The sequence below is a fragment of the Notothenia coriiceps genome, unplaced genomic scaffold, assembly GCF_000735185.1.
Source record: "Notothenia coriiceps isolate Sejong01 unplaced genomic scaffold, NC01 NC01_scaffold00001515, whole genome shotgun sequence".
Classification (NCBI taxonomy): domain Eukaryota; kingdom Metazoa; phylum Chordata; class Actinopteri; order Perciformes; family Nototheniidae; genus Notothenia; species Notothenia coriiceps.
In genome coordinates this window covers 141241-167214 of record NW_011334216.1, presented here as the reverse complement: position 1 = coordinate 167214, position 25974 = coordinate 141241, and the positions used below count along the sequence as shown (strand labels likewise).

Below are 25974 nucleotides of genomic sequence, written 5' to 3'. Positions count from 1 at the left end.
GTGGCACAAAAACCAACTAAATTCACTTTAGAACAGTACTAAGTATTTTCTGCAAACACCGCTTAGAGATGTCAGTCAGCTGCTGTAGTAGACAACATGTTCAGGCACAGCAACAGCCCTTACTTTCTGGGAATGAAGGACCCATTCTGACAGAATACATCCATGATACAAGCATGTCTGGAACCAATCAGCGATATGTTTTATGAGGTATTAATCGTCTTTTATAGGAGGCTATGTGCGTCACTTAATATGTAAGTATGCTTCATACTGTATGTGCCCTCGCAGACTAGTTAGCAAACAGTGCCAGATGTTAACTGACCGACAACTTGAAATGTGCCTATTTTCCTAATTGTACATTGACATATATTTGCAGTCTTATGCTTATACGTCTTGTCAGAATTCTATAAGTTTAACGCTTCGTTTCAACAAATAGCAACTTTCTTTGTATCCATTTTCTTCTCTCTTGAGATTAAATCAATGCTGTCTGTATTTGTGGTGTTGTATTGATACCCTGGCCAAAGTCTATTAGTATCACTGTCACTAATTCAGTTTATGTTGTGGGTTTGAATCTAGTTAATTGCTGTGGTATGTATAGGGATATTATTCTAGAAACCACACACTTAATGTAACATTTCAAGCCTTAAATACTGTAGGCCTTAACCTAAAGTAGTAGGATATTATAGAAATCTTAAACACCATCACAGAAGATATTTAAAAATATGTATATTATGCTTTGGCATGTACTTCTATCTTCAAATGTGATGTTTAGTGCCTTTAAGAAACATTAAGATATGTTCCCTCCTTTGTCCATGATTGCAGGACAGGTCCCCCTTCAGTCCACTAGAGTGTGCATTTGCACCCCGCCACATCTGAGTGTATAATGTCAAAGGAGGAATGTTCATACAATGAGGGTCTGTGTATTGTAGTTCCGCTATTGCCTTGGTGCACCACACGGACAAACGATTGTCAATGGACTATTTGAGACGGATCTCAATCGGTTTATGCAACGGCTCCCTGCGTCTCGGCTGCGTGGTTTTCCTGACTTGTAATTTGCAACCAGATCCTTTTATCCGGAAGGAAAGAGCGAGGCAGAGAAAAAGGACTAATTTCCAAACAAAAATGCCGTGAGTCTTGGAAGTTGAGTGGCTTTTGTGTGGCGGTTGCTATTTTGGCGAGCTATCGTTCACTTTTAATTTATACTTGGCACTCTTACTCTCTTTTACTTGGACTATTTAATAAGTGTGCCACATGTGAGATAAAGTAATGACATTATACCGGAGATCTAGTCATCGATGGAAGTTGTGCGTGCTATGGTTATGAATCATCCAAGGGATTCATATTGAATATAATGTATCTGTGAGCAGAGATCGAGTCGTTAAGCAAGAGTGGATTCATCCCAGCTGTGAATCCACGAGCCTTTTATGCTTATAAATCGTTTCGGTTTTAATTATTAGCTGACGTAGTGACAGCCCTGAGGAGGAAATCACTAATATAATTCTGCAACATTTGGACTTTTTAATACCTCTGTAGGGCATAGTGTGAGTTTGTAGCTTATTCTACTCCACAGGCAAGTGTATTCCAGTCATTTACATCACTATAACATTGATTAAGGTTCTGCAACGTATCGACATCATAATTCTCTCAAGTGACTTTGTGCGTGCCGTGTAGTATTTTTCTTTCCACATGGGATCCTAGCTGAGTCCATACATCCTGTTCTCTTCCATGCCCGTACTGTGGTCCATTATCAGCTCAGTGGACCTCAGTCTCTACAAACTTCTCCGGGACCTGCGGGCATGGGAGAAGCGACCCCTGCTCATTCTGCTGCAGGGTCTTTCGTACCCATGTTGGGGGTCGGTTTAGGAACTATGCCCGGGGGGGTCGGTAACGGACCGGTGGTGGCGGGCTCCAGGGGCTCCGCGGTCCCACAGCTGCACAACGCCATAGTGGAGCGTTTGCGCGCCCGCATCGAGCTGTGCAGGAGGCACCACTCCACCTGCGAGAACCGCTATCAGAGGGGCCAGGCCGAGACCTCGGACCGGGAGCACGAGAGCACGCTTCATCTGCTCAACATTGTCCAACAAGGGCCCGGGAACAGAAAGGCGAAGGGCAGCCGGGGATCGAACCAACAACCACCCGAGTACAGCAGGGCCAACGGAGAGCAAAAGGGCACGGAGGGCGACCAGAAGATCTCCACGCGCATAGCGGTGAGTTTCAGAGGTTATTGGACTTAACCTATTTTTCTTTCTCAGTTGGTGATGGTGGTAACAATGCAGCCTGAGAGATTAGTGTAGTGACCCTGCACTATGCATTATGCAGGGTCACTCACTGATCAAGAGTGATAACAGCCAACTGTTTTCATAATCGATCAATCACAAATATATTCACACTGAAATTGTATTGACTAACAAATTATTAAAGAAAACAAATCCAGTTTAATTGATAACCAAATTATAGTTAATTGAGGCCCTACTCATCATTAGTGCACTGTTACAGATGGCAATGATAATGATACAGCTTGTGTTAAAGATGACATCACATGGTGAATATAGTTATCAGGGTTGTGATGGTGAGGATTGTGTTGGTGAGCAAGCAGTTACAGTTATGTCCAAACTTACAGGACAACATAACTCAGCCCACTTTCTTTTCTTTGCATGCTAATATGAGCAAGGTGCCGCTGGTCAGCTGAGAGCTGTAGTTTGTTCAGCCATAATGTATTTGGTAATGTTTCCACATGGATAACAATTATGCTATGACTCTTGGTGAACAAACAGTTTTGGCGTTGTGCAACTTTAAAAGACAAACAAATCCAGACCCACTGGCACACCACTCAAGCAAGGTTTCCAAACAAGAGTAATACACTTGGTTTCTGGTTTTGCTGATTAAAGGGGTCCTTGAAATAGATGGGATGATATAGGATCACCAAAATGATTTGAAAAGTAATCCATTCAGAGGAAATTGTTTTGGGGTCATTAGGTCATGGGGATGTTTTGCATTTTCTGCAAACCCATGTCAGCATCTACTGCGCAGCTCATCCAAACAGAAGGATGCAGATGCACATTTTGTGCTTGTTCAACCCATTTAGTTTGCATTATTATAGCATTTTCCAGTACAGAAAATGCAGTTTCTTCTGGGTCACATACATTCTTGAGAGAATACTTCCTGTCATTTAACAGGGTTTCTCAAAGTGTGTCTTAAGAAGAGCTTTGGTTTGTTTCTAATGGATCCTGTATCATATTATCTAAATATATCTTATTTGGAGTAGTTTTTAGAACGATATCGAGAATAAAGGACAGTATATTTTTCATTTGTCCCTCAACAACAGGGGACAGGCTAAGGGAACTTGACTGAGACACAGCAGGGCTTTCTGTGTGTCTGCTAGTGCTGATAGCACTGACTTCCTGTAGGCATCTGTTAAGGGCACAGCCAGCGATATGTAAGATTTATTTAGTTGTTTTCTTTCATTGGGCATGGGGGAGTTCAGCATCTAGACTATGAATTATTTCCCAAGCAGCATTTCAGTATGATGTCAAAAGGGTGAAAGCTTGCAGATGTTCCTGCTCTAGATTTGCTTGAGATGCTGGATGGAAAAATAAACAATGTCATGTTTTTTTCCAGTAAAGCCATAGAAGGGCAATGATGATTGTTCCTTCAGTTCATTTATTGTCATCACTGGAATTGAGCACGGGGTAGCCTCTGCGACTGTATTTGCTTAAGCCATGAGACGTTCACATGCAAGAAAAGTAGATTTTCCATGATTTATCGAGCTAATAAAGTGCAGTTGAGCCTTCTAGCTTTTCACATATAATTCAGTTTTATGCTGTTAGGTATACAGTGCAGCCATGAAACAAGTAGAGAGGCAAGACACAACAACACCATGGATTATATTGACTGTCTAAAAGAGGTCAGGGAAGATCATTATCATGTACTGTTTCATTTGTACTGATGTTGACTCTGGAGTAGCGTGTTCTACATAAAACTGATGAGTGCAGCAGGATGGTGAGGAGGAAATGAAGTCCTGGCGTACATGTTTACATCAACCCTGAGGTTAATATGTTTCTCACAACTCGTGATGATTCGGTGAAGCAGAACAACAGCCAGTGCAGAAATTCCCCTTGCATTTGAACGGAATCTATCCAGCATCAATACTGCAGAGAGTTCTTTCTTGCAATTATTCAAATTGAGTCAAGTGTAGAATAGCTCGCCTCTTGCAACTAAATATATGAATTCAATTTTTCTTTAAATATCTAGCTATAAAGAAAGTAACATTTGTGTTTCAAATATTTCCTGGAGTAGTTCACATACTACATTTTTCTGGATTGAAAAGTAAGGCTTTTACAATAGCCACATCTGTGCATGATATTGACTGTTCACATTGGAATTTGCGATGGAAATGTACACCAAGTGAGGGGCAAACAACACAATGGATTATGACTGGCTGGGAGTACAGAGTGAGCAGCACTTAACAACGGTGCTCATTGAGACCAGATTAACAAAGGATATTCTTTTAGATGAAATTGGAGAAATGGGGAAGAAGAAGAGAGTAGAGCTTACCACCGACTCAGGAAAATGATTTTCCATAATGCTTGCGTGAACTCATCGAAAGCTTTTCGGATATTCCTAGATTCATTTAATTATGTGAATCAATTTTTTTCTCTTTTTATACCTGCGTCAGTAAATATATTCAGCATGGAACGGGCCAGGGCAGAGCTTACACAACATTATTAGTGCTGTATTACAATGTACAGACATTAAGTTTCATCAGATCAGTGTTCAGCCACCATCTTACATCTATCAACGATGCAGTTGCAGTACACAAACAACGGCTTAACAACAGCTTCACTGCGTGGAGCATGCCATGCATTGTCATACCCCATTATCATGCCTTTAACAAGTAGCTCACTAAGCACCTTCTTGAAAGATGTCCTGGCCATGAAACTGTTTAAAGCACAAGGCCCCCATATAAATGTTTAGAGCCACTAAATACATTTCCTGCACGTGTTTACTTAGAGTCAAACAGGCCTTGAAAAAGCTGTAGGCGAAGGAGGCCTGATGATTAACAGTGCTATGTGCACTGGGAGCATTTTGTTATTTCCCAGTCTTGTTCTAGTGACAGATCTGGGAAGGCCTAGAGCAGCAAGCACTCATAGAGCAAGTGCTTTGTGCGCTTGTGTGTTTGCCTGCTGTGTTTGCCTCTTTGTGTCCACCCCATGGCAGCAGCTCTTTTTTTTTTTAAGCTGGAACATGAAGCGTCTAGGCATCTATTGGTCTAAAACAAAACCACAGAAGCGTAACATCGCCAGTGTGACCAAATACTTTTGTCCTCCTCCCCTCTCTCCTGTTGTTACTTGTCACTATCTACTGCCCAAACAAGGTACAATGCTTAAATAATAAGCTTTATGTTTTTGGCCCAATTGCAACACCCCGTAGAAAAAGTCAACATTTGGCAATCGTCGTCAGTTGTACTTTTGTTGAGAGATCAGATGTTTCCATGTTGGGGTCGCAAGATAAATCTGATCTGTTGCAATATTCTAAACAGGATAGGAATCAGACAAAATAACAAAATAATTTTTCCTGTAGAGGTTGCAAAACCACTACCCAATGGCGTGTGTTGCAGAATATGGTCGATCAATACAAATATGGCAAAATTCATTGATAAGACATTATTTCAAATAACAAAAGAAAATGTATCACATCCTATAGCTCTTCCTATGGCAGTATTGTACTACTTATTCTATGTACACCTTTTTACATTTCAAGAACATTTTGTTGAGCAAACACAGCAATGAAAACACAACAACCACACTTCTTAATTCATCATCACTGAGCTACTGATGGGTAGATTGACAGCTTTCTAAGCATGGAGAAAAAGTAATTCCTTGTTCTCTCCTGTGGTCATGTATGGTGGATGAAGAGTGTGTGTGTTAGTGTGGGGCGGGGTGTGCACTGTAAGTGCTTCCTGGCATGCCCTGTGTGGCTGTTGAACTGCCTGAATCGGAGCCGCCGGTGGTCTGATCTCAGCCAGGCTCGCTGTGATGTGAAACAATTAGCCCAGGTCCATGGGGGCCACCCACAGTGGAGCCCGCAGCTAAACCCAGCCCTGTGGATGCAGCAATGATCCATGTTCATCCCACAGATCACTCCCATGTTGTCATGGGAAAGCTAACATTTTTCTTTTAGGAGTAGCAGGCCGTCAGTTGGTCTGAACACTGAATTACTTTTAAGTCCCCTTTAGTGAAGACTGAAATCGCTGCGAGTGCTGTTTATTGACAGCCCTACTACACTGTAAGCCTGATGTGATTAAGCTTGTCTCATTGTATAGACCGTGGCTGGCTGTGAGATGAGTGGAGCAGCTCATAGTTTTCTGATTAAAAGACATCAAGATAGGCCTGCATATACTGTAGTAAAGCCATCTGTTAATCTCCTCCCTCTATTTGGGATTAGTGCCCATTCCAAGATATGTTTTAACACTGCCACAATCCAATTCTACTTATGCAAAGTGCATTTGTGGGATATGTATTTAAAATGTCTTCTATTATTCAAATGTGAGTTTGTGTAGCAAAAAACCTTTGCAGCATGTGTTCATTATGTTCTCGGAAATACTACTGATGGAAAGTAGCTGAGTCAAAAGTTCACAATAGTGTTACCTAACGATTTTGTAATAATAATAACTTGGCAAATGTGTCAGATTGACAGATTTGAGTAAGCCAAACTAATAATTGATGCCTTATCCTCCATTTACGATCTGCTATAGATTTCTTTTAAGTATGCTATACAAGCTGATTTAAGTGAGGACTCATTTGAGGGAATTAGCCTCTTAAATTGTTATTTTTTATACTCGTCTGCTCAATTATTTCCAGATTAATTTCAAGTAATAACTTGTTTCCAATGTGGATATTATGAAATCTTAATCCAACATGTCTGTGTTATATATTCTGACTGACACAACATAAATACAAGGGATCATTATTACATTTTGCTCAGTGAAACACGACGGGAGCTTTTTTAACTGATACACACCAGCCAGATTTACCGACTTGTGCAATAAAAGTTAGGACCATGTAACATTATGTTCTGGACATTCCACAGCCATATCCGAGGGCAGTTCATAAATGTTTAGCACCAACTACATCTACGTGAGTAGAGCTTGTCCCTAAGGAAGGAGGAAGTTGTAGCTTAATATTACACACAAAGCTAATGCTGTAGCTTGTCAGTTTCCAGGAAACGATTGCCTCTGGATGACATTTGTTTGGACACTGTTGATTCTTACTTGGTTAATAGCCTCAGGATCATCTTCCGGCTAAATTGTGCATGAAATTAAAGTCTCTCTTCCCCAGTAAACATAGTGTCATGACTGCATCAGCATACATGTGTTCTCAACAACTTAGCTACACATACATTTGTGTTCATGATTGCTTTGTCCTCAAGGGAGAGCGGGGTACAAGCTTCAACAAGCTTCTCTTTTGGTAGCCAACCCAGAAACCAGATTCTTTGGTGTCACTGAGCAAAGTTCACTGATGAATAACATTTCTCAGAGGAGCTTTATTTTCAATCCTTTTGAGTTAATGACTGGATTTACTAAACTTATTATAGAGACTAAATGTTTCCAATTTTACAAACTGGAGCTTTATTCATTTTACCAAAAGTCGTGATGGCACAGGTCAGGATCTTCAATAAGTCATTAGTTTCAGTGTGATTATGTCAAATGACATTTTAAGCTGTTGTCCAAAATATTCCCTTTTTTATTTCTATCTTGAGGACTTAGCAGTCATTGAGGCTCTTTTTTCTATGGTAGCTGTTGCTGACTATTCCAGACAATGTTAATGCCAGAACACATTTATCACATCCTGTGCACCACTGGGTTTTCCTGGAAAAGACATATGAGACATTATGTACGGTAAACGCTTACATGAGTGTAAAGTGGGATATGGTGGAGAACAGGTACATGTTGTATAACTTAAATGCTGTTACTGCAGACGTTGTTTGTTGGTGCAAACAAAAGTGATTCATCGCGCATAAGATTAGCTCAGCAAAACAGATTAGAGGTGTGATAAGAGCTGCAGTTTTCAGTTTTACTATTATTATAATAAAGTCCTTGTGAGTCCCAAGTTCCGGTGTCCTTGTCCTAATCCCTTTATACTATAATACTTGAGGACCATTTTCATAAAAGGAATCAATGTGAGTGGATATAACTTATGTGAAAATGTTGCCATATTCTGCTGGATAATACATTTAATGTTATCTCGGTAGCAAAATAAAGTTAAATTCACTAACATTTGTCTAAAACAGACAGCTTCAGCAAATGTGTTGTCATGCCAATGCAGCAGCAGCGTGTAAGAAACAGTGCTCTGCAAATCTGGGACATCTCTGTATACCTGGCAAGATTTGCAATGCCTTCTCCTCCTGAAATGAGCACGCTTTCTATCTTTTCTGGACTAATTTAGATGTTGTGAACAAGTTCTTTGCCACCAAAAAGCTCATATAGAAAAAAAACACAACTAAACAAAGGAATAATATATAAATCAGTGAAGCCTACAGCTGCCAAACAAGCAGCGGGGCAGTGAGGATGAGTGTCAAATCAAAGGCATGCATGGATCATCTGTTATATGTCTAGTAGTGGTGTCTTAAAAAAACGTATTCTCCTTCCCTCTTTCTCTCTTTACTCAACCACCCTCCCACCCATCTCACACACAACCCACCCTGCCGCACGCGCCTCATGTTTTATTCAACAGCCTATGGGAAGGCTGAATATCTCTTTGAAGAGGTCTGCTGAAATTGTTTAGTAGACCCATCTCATCCTCAGTCTTCAAGGGATGATACAATATAAGTGGGTACATGCTCAGAGGAACGTAGGCCCCTGACAGTCCAGGTGGGCCAGGTCTGCTCTGCTTCTTTAAGAGGTATACAACAGCCTCGGCTTTAGGGTACATTTAGCCTCTAGTTGTACTGGAACTGCTGCATGTCCCGGGTTAAGAGCCTTTCCTCCATAGACATCTGGTTGCAGTCCTTGGCTGTGGGCTGTGGCCTCTAGCAGAGCCTGCAAGGTAACAACTTTACCTTCAGACACGGCGGTAACATTGTAGAAAATACATGATCAGCATCAACCTTGCTACATCTCCTCCTGGGTGGTCTAGGTTGTGTTTTTTTTGTGTCCACTCTGCTAATTTACACCCAGTGCAGTGATAAACAAAAGGTCATGTATATGTGTTTGGCATTCTTACATGATGAATAACAAGTGTAATGTTATGCACCCAGGCCTGAAAGAATGAATCAATAAATCATATAGTTGATCAGTAGGAAATCTAAGTCAATGTTCATAATCGTTTGATAGTTATTGGCGTTTATCAATCAAACCTATACGCATTTATTGGTTTTATATTCTTAAGTTTGATGGTTTTTTGCTATTCCCAGTTAGAGTTTATTGGTAAACGGAATATTTTGTGGGTTTGGACTGTTTGTCTCTCGGGCGTTTTCTTCATTCGTTCTGACATTTTCTACCACTGATCTAATTTCTTACTGTAATAGAAAACCAAACACTCCATTAGTCAAAAAAGAAATACAAGTGATTTGTAGGCGTTCATGTGACAATATAATATTTGTCTAATACTCTATCCTGCAATCTGTTAAGCGCACCGTTTCAAAAATGCTGCTCAATTTAGTTTCAATGTCCTTGCTGATCCCCCAACTGCAAATTAGACAGTGGAATAGACTCTTGTGAATATGCGGGGATACTTGTTTCATGTTTTGAATATGAATTACCCGACTATTCAGTGTTTCATCCAAGTGCACATTTCACTGAGTTGAAATACCTCCAGTCCCAAGGGGTTTGGATTAGAGAGTCCCCACTGTATCCCTTTGTTGCTGATTTGCGCTTTCAGCATGCTTCCCGTTGTTGCCGGCACTTTGTTGTGAACCTGAAGACACAAAAAAAATCTCATCTGTGCCACTGAAGTCAATAGGGAATTTTAGGAGGACTAATATATTAGCGCTCTATCTCAGCTATTACATACATTTGACTGAGGAAACATGTTTTTCCATGGCTATTAATCATCCGGAATTTATATATAAAAATATGTGTGAAGCTTGGGGCCTTCACTTAGCTAGAGAGGACTGTGTTTATGTACATCTATATCTTCAGAGGGGCCTTGTCGAGGTAGCAGTTCATGCCTGATGTGATTTCTTCTGCTGAGAGAGCTCCTTGAGGTTTGTCAGGTTTTTCCTGCTTGACTTAATTGAAGAGAGGGGAAGATTGTGTGTGTGTGTGTGTGTGTGTGTGTGTGTGTGTGTGTGTGTGTGTGTGTGTGTGTGTGTGTGTGTGAGGGGGAAAAAAGGAAAAGGAGGGGCGGTGTAGGGTAGTGCCTTGGAGTGTCTTTCCAGAAGTGCTTTGCTACCCAGTGCTGAAACTGGAACCCTGTGGGAACAAGCATGTTCAGGTGTATTTTATGTGCAGTGCATGGAAGGTGAATTGAGGAGACGAAATGCATGCAAAAGGAAACTCAAGCAGTATTTTGCTTCTTTATTTACAACAAGGCCTTAACATAGACCTTTTTTTAACCATGTCTTTAATGGTTTCTGTTCGTTTTTGGCTGTCATATTGTGTACTGACTTCAAGGTTTTGTTTTTGAGCTGTTCTCACACTTATCTCCCAATCAGCTACCTGATATGTCAGTTTCCTGGACTTGCTCCTGTAAACAGATCTGATTATCGCAGCTGCCTGCACTGGAGAACAGGGTGTGGATGTCCACTAATGTGTTACCATGTTAACATAATGTCCTCACCTTGTTGTAATTTTTTCCTCCAGCCTTACAGTACATGGCTTTTATAGGTTCACAACAGGATTTATTTATCAGAAAAAACACATTTGCAGCCCAAATGTAATCAGCCACTTCGCTTCTCTGTAGAAGAACAATTGGGTTCAGTGCAAGGCAGCTTTTTTTTGCGGGACTTCAAACAACCTCTTCTCCCCAGGGTCATTACCCCCGCTCAGGAAATGAGAAAGTGGGCTCCTGATGTCACTGGCAAACCCCTTGCACAGAATTCCGGGTTAAACCGGGAGTGGGGGAGGGTGGAGGGGAGGGCCATGCTAGATCAGAGTTCAGACATGTTTACATTACAGCTCAGGATATTTCTCAGAGCCCGGCCAAGCTGCTGAAGTTCCCAGGCTCCAGAGACGCAGAGTGCTGAAAAGAAGCACAAGCATTCACTTTTTCTTCTCTCCTCTTCCTCCCGCTTCACTACTCTGGAGTCTAAGTCATAGTTCAAGTCCATTTACATAGAAGTAATGTTCTGTTCTTTGATACAGTTGTCCTTTGGGGAATATTATAGATGTGAAACGTGAAAGGTGAAAGTCACCAACGCAGTTGACATAGACAATGTTTGAAATGTCTGAAAGGATGTTGTGACATTGTTAAGACATGAATGTTGGGAACTAATGGCAAACTCGGCTCAAGCATACATTGTTCAGTTATTATTCATTTGTTTCAGTCCTTGACATCTCCTTTTCTTCAGCTTCACGTCCTCTGAAGAAGAAATTGTTTTAATATGCATATCCCTTTATTATTCTCAGCACTGAAAATGTGGCCAAACACAACACTTTAATTCTGTCCTATCTTTAGAAATTAGAATTGTACTTAAGTCAACAAACTGAGCTTAGATGTTTAATTGAATATCTTTATCAGTGTTGATACAGCTTGGTGTAGATTCAGGCTTGAACGCAGCATGAAACTATCGTTTAATTGATTATTGTTTTGCATTGTGATGGAATATTATCTAGGAGCCTCACGGACCGCACTACTGCCTCACCCGATGGATCTGCCATTCTGTTTCAACAATATAATTAGTTTGAGTGTCAGTGAAGAATTTGAGAGGATTTCCCCGTTTGTTTGAACATTTTAGATCAAATTGTTCATAGTTTTAGTCATTGTTTCTATTATTGGTTTGATAATATTGTACTTACCCGGATAATTGCTGATTGCTGGGAAGATGACATCATTTGCAAATTTCCCCTCTGTGGGACTAATAAAGGTATTCTGATTTCCAAAAAGGGGGAGACAGGGCAAACAATGTGAATGTTCAGCATCAGACAGGTTTAAAACACACCGCAGGTTAGCCAATTTATTTAGGAGGCGACAAAGGAAAACTTAATTACCCGAACTATCAGTTGCTTTAACCTACTGTACTCGCAGTGTGCACACACAGTTTTCCCGAGCAATAAGTGTTTACTTTTTGGCATTACCTCCAAAGAAAGCTAACAATCATGTTAAAAAAGAAAGCTGTAATAAAATGGAATTCTCTCTTGATAGTATCAATTACAGACAAAGTATTCTTTTCTAAATATCCTCTGCTTAAAAGAAGGTATTGGTGCTATATCAGCCTTCAAAATCCCACAGCTGTCAAGTCGTAATTCGAATGCCTCAGACTGCCTCTCCAGCCTGTCTGGAGCATCAGATCCGGAGGAACATAGATGGTCTTGTTTCTTGCCGCGGCTCTGCCAGGAAGGCTGAGAAGTGGCAGCTGGAATGTTTGTGTTAGTGCTGGGCTGTGGTGAGGTGTCACGGTGCTGAGCTGTGCTCTGGCGCCTGCTCTCCCTCCACCTTACCTAGAGGCACACAGACACTGCTGTTAAATCTACGGCACACGGGAGGTGAAAGCAGGGGAGGATCTCTGGTCTTTATCTGCCCCGTCCAATCATCTACACGCTGGTTTTAACAGGAAGCAGGCTTACATTGACGGGACTGCTGCCTCTGCTACTAACTTAATTATGTAGCTTTAATTCAATTTTTTCGGCTTCAGTTGAATAAATGGCTCAAATGTTTTTTTGTTCTCTTTTGTTGTTGTCACAGTACATTTTGAATGGCCAAAATCAGCAGTGCCTCTAATTCTAATAATGCCACAGCTGATTCTACTGCTGAAAATCAATGAAACGTGCATGATGTTGTAGAATGTTACGCTTTGTGACCTTTGCATGACAAGAAATCTGTTTTCTTGCCGTGTAGGGATTACATGTAGGGGTAATGAGCACTGAGCAGTAAAATGGAGTCTCACTCTGGATTCGTGTTGCAGACAGAGTAGAGAGTATAGAGTCTTGTCTGGATGTTGGGTGGGTGGATGTATTTGCCTACAGCGTCTAAGTTTTACTTTAGGTTTTTCCTTAATGTCAGCCAAATAGTTTAGGTTGTGTAAACATAACTGTAACCTTCATCTAGACTTCATGTTGTGCTATTTGTCTAGCAATTATGGCAGCTAGGAGACTGTGATCCTGAAGTTTAAGTATCAAATAAATACTCTGTGGTGTTATACCAGATTACATTACAGGGTACAGGGAGGCATTTCTATGGTTATTAAGTTTATTTCATCTTGAAGAGATGTCTGTAAGGTTTTTTTTTCACCTTAAAGACTTTGCACACTAACGGTTCCTAGTTCTCCTATATTGTTGTATCTGTAACTTAAACATACACAGTAAATGCACAGATGAATTCATCTGGTAAAGCCAGGTGGTAGTGGTTGCCTCTATTCAATGGGAATGACTTAAGGAGATGAACATTACAACTACATGGGAGATGCTTTTAAGCGGACTTGGGCCTTGATCAAATGTGTTCCGTGTCATTTTAGAAAGTTGTTGCTAGCTCATCATTCAATATGAGTGTAAACGTTATCTTAAAACCAACCACAAACTGTAAACTTCCTCCAGGCAGTGTTCAGATCATGGTAATTACAGTTGGCAAAGTCATAGTCTGTGTATCCAGCAACTTGAAGCACTCATGGAGTTCCTGCAAAAAAGTGAGACCCATCGATTTGAAAGATACAGGTGCTCAGCAACGCAAAAGTGTTGAAAGTAGTTGCAAAAAAGATGCTCTAGGTTATTTAAAAGTACCTTTTGGAGTGTAGTCTGCTTGTAGGCCTCCCATGGCATGGCCTCTACACCAAACACTTTAAACGTATGCTAGCTAAGTGAACCCTTAAAAATAACTTGTACCATTTAGGACTATATCAGGCACAAGGAGTGATGCATGTGTTAGATGAAGTGGTGCCTCCCAGGGATCATTAATCAATTAATTATTCAACCCTTCTCCATCAATTTCCCGCTGTCTCTCCAAAGAACAGCATGCAGCACATAGATCATTCTGAAGTTCTGGATGTTAAATGAGAGAATATGATTGATGTTATTGTTTGTAATCTTTTTTTGCTCTTGATGTTTGAGATATCTAAAACACATTTAACCACGCATTGTAAGCACACAGTCAGAGGGAATGGTTTCTGTAACAGGGCCTCTTTACATTTTGTCTGGCTTGAATTGTTCTTTTGAATTGATGGCAAACGATCATTAAGCATGTAACGGCTGCATTCTTTTCATAGCTGTTAGTGAGAAAGTGGGGTTATTATGTGTGTGTATGCATGATAACAAGAGGGAGAAAGAGAGTGAAGGGAACATTCCTTTCTCACTCCCACTCTCCACCACCACACCCCCATCGCTACTCACTGCCACCCCACCCCCAGTTTCCTTCCTGTGCTTTTTTTAGAGTCTATTGGATGTTTTTCCCACATCCGGCAACAAAGCCAGCCTTTTTATGCCATAACCTATAACAGCATAGTGTTCTGTGGTTAAACTACACAGACATGGACAAATGTGATAAATTAATTGACTCTACTCTCTTTTCTAACTTCACTTCCTTGTTCACTTGGCAGATTGCTTAGTCTTGTCGGGAGGGGAGTGTCCTTGAAGAGCCGAAACAGTTTCCATCATGTACAGTATTTTCTGTAAACACTAAACAGTGTCCTGTTACTAGGGCTAGGGTTAAGTGGCAAAATGTTCTATCACGATATTGGTAATTTAATATTTGAAAAGGTATATATATAATAAATAAATAGTATATGAAATAACCCCATGGTGAAAGCTATTTTTGCATAGTCTGTGTGATTAACTACCTGAAAAGTACTGGGTAGTTTCTTATTAAATTCACATAAATGCATAATAAACATAACAATATTAATTTAAATGTAACAGAAACTGTATTTACATGCATACACACAATTCACTGCTACCAGATTAAGACACTAGCTTGATTATTTCATTGAGAGTAATGTAAAACAAAGGAAGGTGTACTATATTTTATTACAACAGAATTATATTGAGATAGGCGATAAATGATCATATTGATAACACCTGCAATACCTGCAACAGTGAAATATACTGGCTAACACGTAGATGTAAATTTCTTGTCAATATCTTACACTTTAACCTCATAACTGAGACTACAGGCTCATTAGTTTAATGTGAGTTTGGAATCTTTTAGATGAGTTATTAGTTATTCCAAAAGTGTACTTGAGATATATATATATATTATATATATACATAAGATACTATGTGGCTCACATTTTGTATAATCAAATTCACTCATCATTGAGCAGCCTGTTTATTCTTCGCAAGGGAAACTCTTATGAAAAGTAGGAAGGAGAAGAATAGTAATAGCAGTTCAGACAAAGGTGAGCAAAACGTTCATGGTTAAGAAAAATCAAACATAAAAATAATTATTTCTTGTATTGTATTATATGAATTTACTGTACAACAGTTGCATAACCTTGGTCCAACAGGGACATTTCTTATTGGGCTACAAGGTTTTGTGTGTGTTGCAGAGCCATGGTTAGCCACTAAACAATCGACAGCAAGGCTGAGTTGAAGCCCTTCACCCAGCTCACATGCAATTTTACCACCTGCACCACCTAGAGGTGAGTGTCAGAGCTGCAGTTGTTCCTGTCTGGCTGCTACTAGTTAAAACTGCAGTGCTAGGTCTACAGGTCTGAATCTGACCCTGCCATTGGATAATAGCTTTGTATTATGTTCTTTACATCAATGGTAATGTTTGTCAACTATTGATTTAGTATTTGTTTACCATAAATGTAGAGAAATAGATCACAGAACATTCATTTTAAATATATGATTTAATACCCAATTAAAATGTAACAGTCATCTTAAGAATTGTATATTTAAATAATTTTAGCATATACCGGTAGCTTCTTTCAATAGTTAGTACATTAAACTGACTGAAGAACTTTTCAAAGCACCGACTACAATACTGACACTTGTGTTTATCAGGGTCTGTCCTCATTGTCATTCCAGTGAATTAATACCCTTGGTAAGAGGGAATTTTCCCCTCTATTATGCTGCCTTGGCTGAGTTTGAATCACCAAGCTCATCTGTTTTGCCTGAAGTAGTCAAAGCGAGGGAAAAAAACAGCTGTCTAGTCGGTGAAGGGATGCCTTGCCAGTTGAGCTGTGAAATCCACACAAGCAAGCAGGATAATCGCTTCTACCTAGACCATATCCTGGGATGGAAATGCAGATAGTTCCATGAACACATCCCCGACCTAACAGGGTGTCATTTAATGTGACAGTAGCTTAGTGTATAATGCGGTATCCCAAAACATTGACATTGGCAGTAATGTTGCTTTTTCGTGAATGGGATTTTTTTTACCAAGCAATGTCATACCATGCTTCATTTTTAAACAAACATAAATTACCTTTACTTATTTTTTGACAAAATGTTCAGATTTACACAGCCTCCAGAAATAAAACATAATACTAGCTGGCGAATTAGCAGAAATTGATAAACTTGTATTTCCACTTCCTGATCCAATTCTTCCAACTTGTACCATCAGTGATCTCTGCCAGTTTATCTTCCATGTGGCAGCCTCTGTCCGGTCAGGTTATTGTTGTTGTACAGCACATTGCTACAGACTGGGCAAAGGAAGCATGGCCAGATTCTGTGCTTCCCCCTTTAGCAGATGCTGTGACAAAAGCCACATTGCTGCGAGTCCCTCCCCTTAGCAGCTTTCTTTGCTGTGCGTTCAGGGTTCACTGTCCATTTACTTGTGTTATACCAAGGATACACAAATAAAAAAATGTATTACAAAACATTTTTTTAATTTAATTTAGCATGTGTATTGAGTTATAAAGCATTTAGATGAGTTGGTTGCTGTATGTATGCTTTACAGTAGTGTGTAACTTGGCCTTTTAACCACTGACGGTAAGCTCACCATGAAAAACAGTTTGTCTATTTCTTAGCAACAGTCTTCTTGTTTATTTGACTAAACGCCACTGTAGCTACAGAGGACCTGCCTTTCATTTCTATGGACTATGTTTGGATGAGATAAGAGATCATTTCTCTTTATCAGCACAAATCCTCTTAATCAGTTTGAAATCACAAAGGTTGCAAAGTTTTTCCCTTTACTTTGAATGAATCACCTCATGGGAAAGTTGTTTTTTTCCAGTTAGGCAGATTACCTGAGAAGACACTCTGCGTCTCTCCCACCAGCTGCGACATGTAAAAAGACCTACAGCATTAATTCACAAGGCCCACTTAGACACACACAAGAGCGTCCTGCATGCAGAAACTTGCTCTGAGACACAGGCTCTGCCGCAACCTTGAACTCTCCCTGCCACTGAGAGCCACCGTCACCTCACAGTGGTGAGCTCAGAACCTGAAGGCCTTTACGGGTGGTGGGCAAACCTCGGGATCAAATCCTTTCAAATTATTCTAATTTGATGAAGTATGTATACAAAATGATTGAATTAAAAAAACTCAAACACTACACAATCACTTTGCTCAATGTTTTGCCTCATTTATTAAATCAAAATGCTGTTAATTGACACTTTCTCAATATACCATTTCCATACCACCATAAAGAAAAATAAACAGGAAGCTAAACAAATCAGTTCCATTCTATATTAAATGCTATGGAAACTGTCTTTATTGAAGTTTCTCGCTAAAAACTACCACATTTTTCAAGACTGCATCGTAACACTTCATGGCAACGATATCATTTACCTTGGCCCAATGTTACTGTAAAGAGCATTGAATCACCCTGCATAGAACTTAGCTGGACCGTCTTTCAACATGGATTTGTTGTGAGTTAACTGCACTTCAAACACCTTTTCTATCATCCATGAAAGCCAATAGTTTCAGGCCCAGACAGTACGCAGAACTGTACTGTAGAAAAACGAGTGCCATCACAGATTACAAATTTTTTCGTTGAGTTGGTACAAAATGATCGGTTCTCGTGACATGCCTGACCAATACTGCATAAAGTTATGTAGCATATTTTTATGTTTTCTTCTCTAGCTGATGATTTCTTTAGGTTTCATTTTTTTGTGCCAGGTAAACATGATCCAAATATGTTAACCAGTCAAAACAGCCTGAAAAACTGTCATTCTCTAGTCTAGGACACTTCTATCTGGAATCAAGGCCAATAGTTTATCTTAATTTGTTTTTCATGGATGATGGTATCTAACTAATTATCTAAGATATATCTTTGTCATGTGATGTTGTGTTTTTGTCCTTCTGGGAAAAGTCAGGCTGATGATACATTTTTAGAGGTCACATATTTTCTGCACCATGATCCCCAATGCTCCCCCCCACACCACACACACTTTTCCCTTGGTTGGAGTCTGTGAGAGCTCTGCAGTGTTTTCTGTGTCCGTCTCTGCCAGCACCGGTCTGCACAGACCTTATTTGGAATGTCAGAACTGATAGGAGTGGGAGTCAAACAAAGCTTCCCACTCATTTATTTTTTCTTCTTACTTTCTAGCTTCAGCAGTCCCTTTTCCAATCCATGACTGCTCTCCTGTCTAATATGTGTTTGTAATATTAGTGAAAGCTGAGTGAGAAAACTCAACAAGTACACCCTTTTCAACTTTCCAAGCTTTCTCCATTGAAGCGGTTTAAATCACTAAATGTGTTTCCCCTCTCTAAAAGCATAAGGCTTATCAAGACCTGGCTGAGTGATGCAGCATTAGCACAGCATTAACCACTCAGCCCAGGTTTCCCACGGGATGTAAAATGGATACTTGTTATATTGGGAAATAGCCACAGCAATGCTGCTAAAGATCACTTTGCTGCAATCACACCCGATATTGACACATATTGTTTCCTGATTTGGAACCGCAGTCACTGTGCTTACAAGGGATCATCCAAACAATTCTTAATTTAAATTGAGTGATACGACATAAACTGCTCATAAGTACTGAATATGGTACAAGATTATCTCATCAATAGTTGCAGCACTTTCTAAATAATGCACACTAGAGGGATGCCTGGCGTTGGGCTAGTGAAGCTAGATGATTCTTTCTCGTGGCCAGAGATATGACTGGAAAGGCTCTGGACTGTGTTGCTCAACTCAGCAGTGGCACTGTTGGCTCTCACCGTGCCGCAGCTGCATACTGAAGAGCAGCCAGATGTTGGAGATGGTGAAATGAGCCCAGCGAGCAGGAAACGGCTCTGCATGCCATAGGACTCGTCTTTGAAAACAGGAAGGGAACTTGTTCCCTGCTTATGGGCCTTTTCCTGTGGCATGACCGGAGGCAGGCCTTGTGTTTGACAGTTACTGGGAAAAAGGTACTTGTGGTTGAATGGCAATGGCCTTTTAAGGGTACAAACATTCTCGGACAGCTTTCAACCTGTTGGACCTGTTGGATTTGTTTTAGCAGAAGAATGAAAACATTAGATTTTCCATTATTTTATGTGGCCTTATTTTCCCATGTTATTCTCACCTCTGAATTCAATACATTGTTAAGTACCGGTACTGTGATTAAAAACACACAAACACCTATGTAACTTGAATGTGTTAGCCCATGTCTTGTAACTCCACATACATACCCATTATTTTAGTGCTGTTATTACATTCTATATTGTCTAAGTATTTATAACATCCAACGTATTTGCTTGAGGATGACATTGTTCACAGTGACCTCTAGTGTCTGCAGGGATTGATATCTCACCCCTAAGCCTTTGCTGTTAACAATAATTTAATGTTATGCTTTACTGTATGTTAACCTTCTCACACCCTCAAGCAGTTTCCCAGCCTAGAAATATTTCATCTTATGCCACTGGCATGTAAGTGCGCATGCAGTATACCAATTTAAAGAAACATGTCGTCATGGTAGACTCAGCGTGTCCTTTAATTTTCAGTGTAGCACTTTAGATGTGGATTGGAATAGTGAGAACTAAAAGAGGGTGTTTCCAGCTCATAGGGTAATGCAGGAATGAGCGTTTAAGCTAACTGAATAAAACCCACAGCGTTACAGTGGCAGCTTAGTCTATATGCAGTTGGAAGGAAGGAGCTGTACTTTAATGTGTGACTCGCTCTGGGCTTGTTAAACGGTGGGGCGTCTTCCTGTCCATTGCCTTTCTCTCTCAAAAGATGACTAAGTGAAGACAAAGCTGTCTTCAATAGGAAAAATGATGCTGTGTCTAAAGATCAGGATGTGGCAGTTAAACCTGGAAAAGACTTTTCAGTGTGCTCAACATGTTAGGGCCAGTGCATGTGAACACATCCTGTAGTTTCCCACTTTAAATCACTTATTGAAGGGATCCCTTTTACTGAAGGAGCCACAGTGATGCGTGCTGCATGGGATTGCTCCTGAGTCCAGGGAGCTCTCAGTCCTCCACGGTAAATGTCTCTGTGGTTAAGAATGACACGCAGATGAGAGGCGACAGCAGTGTCAGGAGCTCTGTGAGCCACATGGCCATGGGTGATGTGATGTGACGGCTTGTCACTGCGATGTTGGTGACCTGTGGTAAGTCTGCAGTGGCGTGGCCTAGCTGGTGCTGTGGTGATGCCTTGACAGAGCTGGCCTACCCCCCCCCCACACACACACTCACTCACACACCCCATATTTGTTCCCAGGATCACTTCACTACTTTCCTGTCATCCTAGGTATTTGAGGGCCTACAGGAACCGCAGCTCTTGAACTCCCCCTGACATGATTACATGATTATACTCAATTTACAATTGGCCATTAGATATCTGACCATTAATAATCATTTGGGTTTCAGATATTAACAGTGGGGCGGGGGTCAAGTTATCAACCATTGTCAAGCTCTTTTGAAATAATTAATCCATGAAAAGACTACATACAGTATCACATTCACATATGCTAAATGTTAAGATTTTAAGACCTTTAAATACAAAATATATGGGGGAAGGACATTAAATATATGAATGAAGAAGACCAATACTTGTTTATGGCTATGATTTTTCTCAATAGTATACACATTATTATGCAATACAATATTTGGAATTTTTGCTATTTATCCATTATTATCCTTCAATCTGAATTATTTGCATAAATGTGAATAATATCAAAACTAAAATAAAACCTCTGTTTAAAAAAAGTAGATTAAAATCTGTTTTTCTAATGAATCAAACAATCCAACAGCAGTCTACTGTCAGTGTTGTAATGGGTGTGCAGTGAGGGGCCCTACATATTTTCTTCTGGGGTCCATGCATATTTTCGGGGCAGCTTCCCCCTGCCTCCCTCAGCCCCGAGGGCATCACATTAAACTCATCTGCTTGACTCTGAACAAAGCACATGCCAAAGCCAGAGCTGATTGGAATGCCATTTTTTACACTTTGCATTTGGATAATGGAGGGCTGATATTTGAATGGGAAGTGTCTCCAACAGGATTTTTTTCTTTGTGTGCAAGCTGCGTTTTATTAAAATAGCAAGTTTCTCCATGGAATGTCGGAGCTGAGCTACATTAACTGTTAAAAAAATGTGCCTTCAGTAAACATAATGGATGATTTCTCTTCAAAGGAGCTCTTATCATCTCTTCCCATTTCCCAGAGGCTGCCACAAAGCTGCTTCTCTTTTTTTCTCCCTGCTGCCGCTGCTGCTCATCCTTCTCTCCTGCCTGCTCTCTGGAGGGCAGCCTCAATCTAATACAACTGTGTCAGGAAGTGCGGGGATGCAAAGTGCTGATGAGCCAAAAGTAGCCCACCTCTGCAGTGTGCTGCTTTGTCCCAACCCGAGCCAGCCTGATTAGGGAAGCACACCATGAACCTTGCCTTGTATCCCTGTGAAACCTTATGGCACATGCCCTATAGAAACAGATTAAATATTATCTTATTTGTTAGGGTAACGATGTGTTCTTTTCCCAGTGTTTTCAGTTATAAACACTTTTTTAAATAATTTACTTATAAAGGCTACCAATGGTATCATTTTGTCAGACATTAATCGTCCACCAAAACCCTACAAAGATATTTTAACTTAATGCCAAAAGTAGCTGCCAAGATTTCCGTGAGGCAGCTATCTAATATCTCTGCCACACATTGCTTCAATAGATATCTAGTTCAGTATTTCCTGCTGGATTATCAAAAAAACACACCTTATACTGTATATGCTGGTGTGGCACTTTTTTACAGACACGTTCAGCTGTTTGTTGCTTAGTGTTCAGTTATTCTTAGTGCTAGGCAAATATAGTCTGTATATTATAACTTCAAGGCAAAAATATTGAAAGCTCTGTTTGAACTAGAACTAGAATGCTGTTTGTATAGCATCTAATCTTGATTATTCTTGTTGTTTCTTAGTAGAAATACATGTGAACATCTCTCTCTTACCTGAAATGTGCTGATGCCTTAAAGCCATGACTTGGTAACAAACGGGGATTCAGAAACAATAATAAGGGATACAGGAAAGACTAAGCAGAATCTGTCAGCCCCCCTGACCTGATTAAACTGGAACTACACATTGCCTTGTGAATGAACATACTATCACAGCCTCAGCTGCCTTACCTCCCTTCACATAATTAAACATTTCAAGTTACCCAGGATGTTTTAATTCAATTTCTCTGGATATAATATAATCGCTCACAGCTTAAGACGGCTAGTAGAGACCCTTTAATTAAAATGAGCCCTTTACACTTTCTCAGCATTCTGCAAGCAGATAGCTGACTGTTGTATGGCAGCTGATCATTGGCACTGGTCTGAGGGCTCTTGTTTCTTATCTGGCAATAAAGAGCTGAAATCCCCTCTCGCAACAGTATACAACCTGCAGAACCACATAAATATTATGTCTCCCTAGGAACACAATAGTCGTATTTATTCCTTTTATTTTTGGGGGCTGTTTTTTCCATGTCAAATGCCTAGAGGAGGGTTTCTAACTCTCGCTGGAGCGAATTGCAACATGTTTCAGGGCTCTGGTGAATAGATTAAAGGCTGGTGAGCTCGTTCTTTTGGTGAGCCACACTCAAACACAAAACCTTCGAACACTTGTAAACCTATACCCTTCAAGTATGCATGGCTCGGAGGACTGTGCCACCCGACTGACAGATGGTACCAGGAGGCCTGGTGTTGCGTCCCTGTGATGGCTCACCCGGAGCCCCATCCACAGTGCTCAGCATCACCACACTGCTCAGCTTGACACAAGCTAGCAGCCCTCCAGCTCCCAGGAATAGATAGCCTCTGTTGACAGGGCCAAGGTCAGGTTCCTCACTGCCACAGTCAAAGAGCATCGATAAGCAGCATCCAAATGCTTATGCTCAAAAGTAAAATCCATTCTGGTTTTGCGAAGCTTATTTTCTCGGAAATTGTCCCCAGTAAAAACGCACACAGTTTGGATGGATTCCAAAAAAAGTTGCACCTCGTTAAAATCTGTAAAACACTGTGTTCTTTTTCTCTTTCTTGTATCTGTGAGATTCTTTTGTTGGCTTTGGTTTTGTAATAATAAAAACATATTTGAATGAAAGTTCTGCTTACTGCAAATTGAACCCCGATAGTAGGGAAGTTGCGTATTAACAGCACAGAAAACAAGCAGTAATTCCCCCATCTCTAAGAATATTAGTATATTACACATATGTTTAAACCTCTCGTGCAGCAGGAGTCACTTTCAAAGTGATTCAGAGCTTCTAAGCTCATTAAATGTTAATCAGAAAATCTATTTTCAGATCACATGGAGATCTGTCAAGAGGATTTCAGGCCAGCTAAGAGGCCGCTGCTTCTGAATGCTGCGTGATCAGGATGGTCCTTTATTTGAGAAATAATTTAAATCTAAAAAGTATATGTTTTTTTGCTACCCAAATGAAGTTTACACACATGACATTGATCTAACCTTGATACAACCATGATTTCACTCCTTTTAAAAGCTTTTGAATTTCAACGAAGAACTGCTCTTGACTTGAGTCCGTTTTTATGGCACACAGGCAGTAGTGAGGCAACCCAGCCTCTCAATGGCTTTTTGCAACGCATCCACTGTCCTCTGCATAATTCATGATGTGTTTTCTCAGACAGTGCCTTGAACCATGAGGAGTGCTCCTGTCTGTCTTCCAAAGAAAGAGCCCTCTGGTAGGGGAGAGTGAGCTGCACACACTGGAGGACCTGTTTTCATCTGCATTTGGAGGAAAACAGATGTCCAGTAGCCTATAGAGACGCACAATGTTTAATGGTCTGGATCTCAGTGAAAATGGTGAAAAGGAGCTAGAGAACGAGACCTTTTGTAATGAAATCGTGGACCATCTCCAAGTTAAAATTGTATGTGCCTCTTTAATACTCCGTATAAGCTTGGCATCGTCTATCCAGTCATTACATCATCTGACAAGATTTCTTTCTTTTGAGTCTCTTGTAAGAACTTTTTTCGACTGAGGCAAACTTTTAGTACTTTTAAAATCAAAATACAAGTTGCTTCTCTGCAAGTAATGCATTGTCCACTTAATTTTTCATAAACAAAATGCTAACTAAGCTAATATGAAAAGAATGTAATGTCAAAGACAGGGTAACACTGAACTAAAAAAAACATATTATTTTATTTATTTGTCAGCCCATTGATAGCATATAATGCTACTGATATGGTCCTATGTGTTTCAAACAGGGTTGGATCAAAATGAAATATTGTGCATTTTTTATTAATAGTTAATCGATAAAGTATACATAGAAAACGATGTATTTCCATGCATTTCAGTATTTGTTAGGTCAAAGTCTTGAGTAAGATGATTTATAACAAATTATTTGTCAACTTTGTTTTGTTTGGTAAAAAGTAATTCTCTACATATTATAATACAGTTGTAAAAAAAAAGGGACTATTTTAAGAGTAACATGTCATTAAGATTATTTGGTCGAGGGACCTTTAATGCACCATCAACTAGAGTTTTGAAACTGGGTTCTGCCTCCAGCTGCAGAACTACAGGGAAAAAATATTCTGTAGTTGACACAAAGAAAAGGAAACGCGTTGGTCACCCTTGCTTGACTTTGACACTATTCACACACTCCAGCTCTCTTTTTTTCTTCCATGAACGCAATCTTTTTCTTCTACCGTCACACATGTTGTTGTAAAGCTCCAGCAAGTACCAAGTGCAAACATATAGATTTATTTCCAGGTTACCATTCATTGTATTTAAGTGCATGCGGAAAAAAACAGCAACTCAAGATAATGCTTTAGAAAATGTTCTGCACTAATGTGAAGTACAACAGCTTCTACTTACCGTGCTAAATGCAAAGCCACTGCTGTGATGCTCTGAATAGACTTGATCATTTTAGTATCCCTCCCACTCTCAGTACAACACCACCATCAACATAATCATAATCATCCACATCCATTCGATATGTGGAAAAGCATAAACACTTATTAGTTTTAATAAAGGAGGCTTGGTGAATCACAGATGTGTTTGTATGTATGATTAAAATGTGAAGATATATCTCTGAACAATTGTTCGAAGCATTAGCAGCAGTAATACAGACACAAACCGAGTGGAAATGTAGTGAACTGCAGGATACACTCCAAACCCTCAGGCTATGAATCATCTTAATGTAATGTGTGCCAGCAGGTGGAAATGACTCAAATGTGTTCCCACTGTGAAATATGCAACACACTCCTCTCCTGTCTGTGCTCAGGTTGGTGTGCAATGCAAGCCTTTTAGTTTCCATGCAGGCGCTACGTTAAAAGACAGTCAGATAATCAGCCTTTTCTATATGTACACAACCCTGTGCCTGTAATTACTACCAGCGAGAACATTTCTAAGGACTTCTAGACTCGCGCGGAGGGAAAAACCTCCTTTGTTTTGTTGACATGACAATCATATCTGCTCCTCAATATATAAATAATCTATTTTTCATATAATAACATGCACATTTTGTTTTGCTTCAGTTTTTTGGAGATGTTAGTGAGTGGTTACAGCTGTGAGTCATGTGGATATGCTCATTACCTTAAATG

At 40.1% G+C, this 25974-nt stretch overlaps 1 protein-coding gene across 1 annotated transcript in view; it reads left to right on the top strand.

Moving 5' to 3' along the window:
- Positions 1-897: 897 nt before the first annotated feature.
- The window catches only part of maml2 (mastermind like transcriptional coactivator 2), a 34329-nt gene continuing 9252 nt past the window's right edge, over positions 898-25974 (top strand). Inside the window, exon 1 of the mRNA XM_010791079.1 lies at positions 898-2204. Coding sequence (XP_010789381.1) covers positions 1794-2204 — 411 coding nt within the window. The 5' untranslated portion in view covers positions 898-1793. The remainder of the gene's footprint in view (positions 2205-25974) is intronic.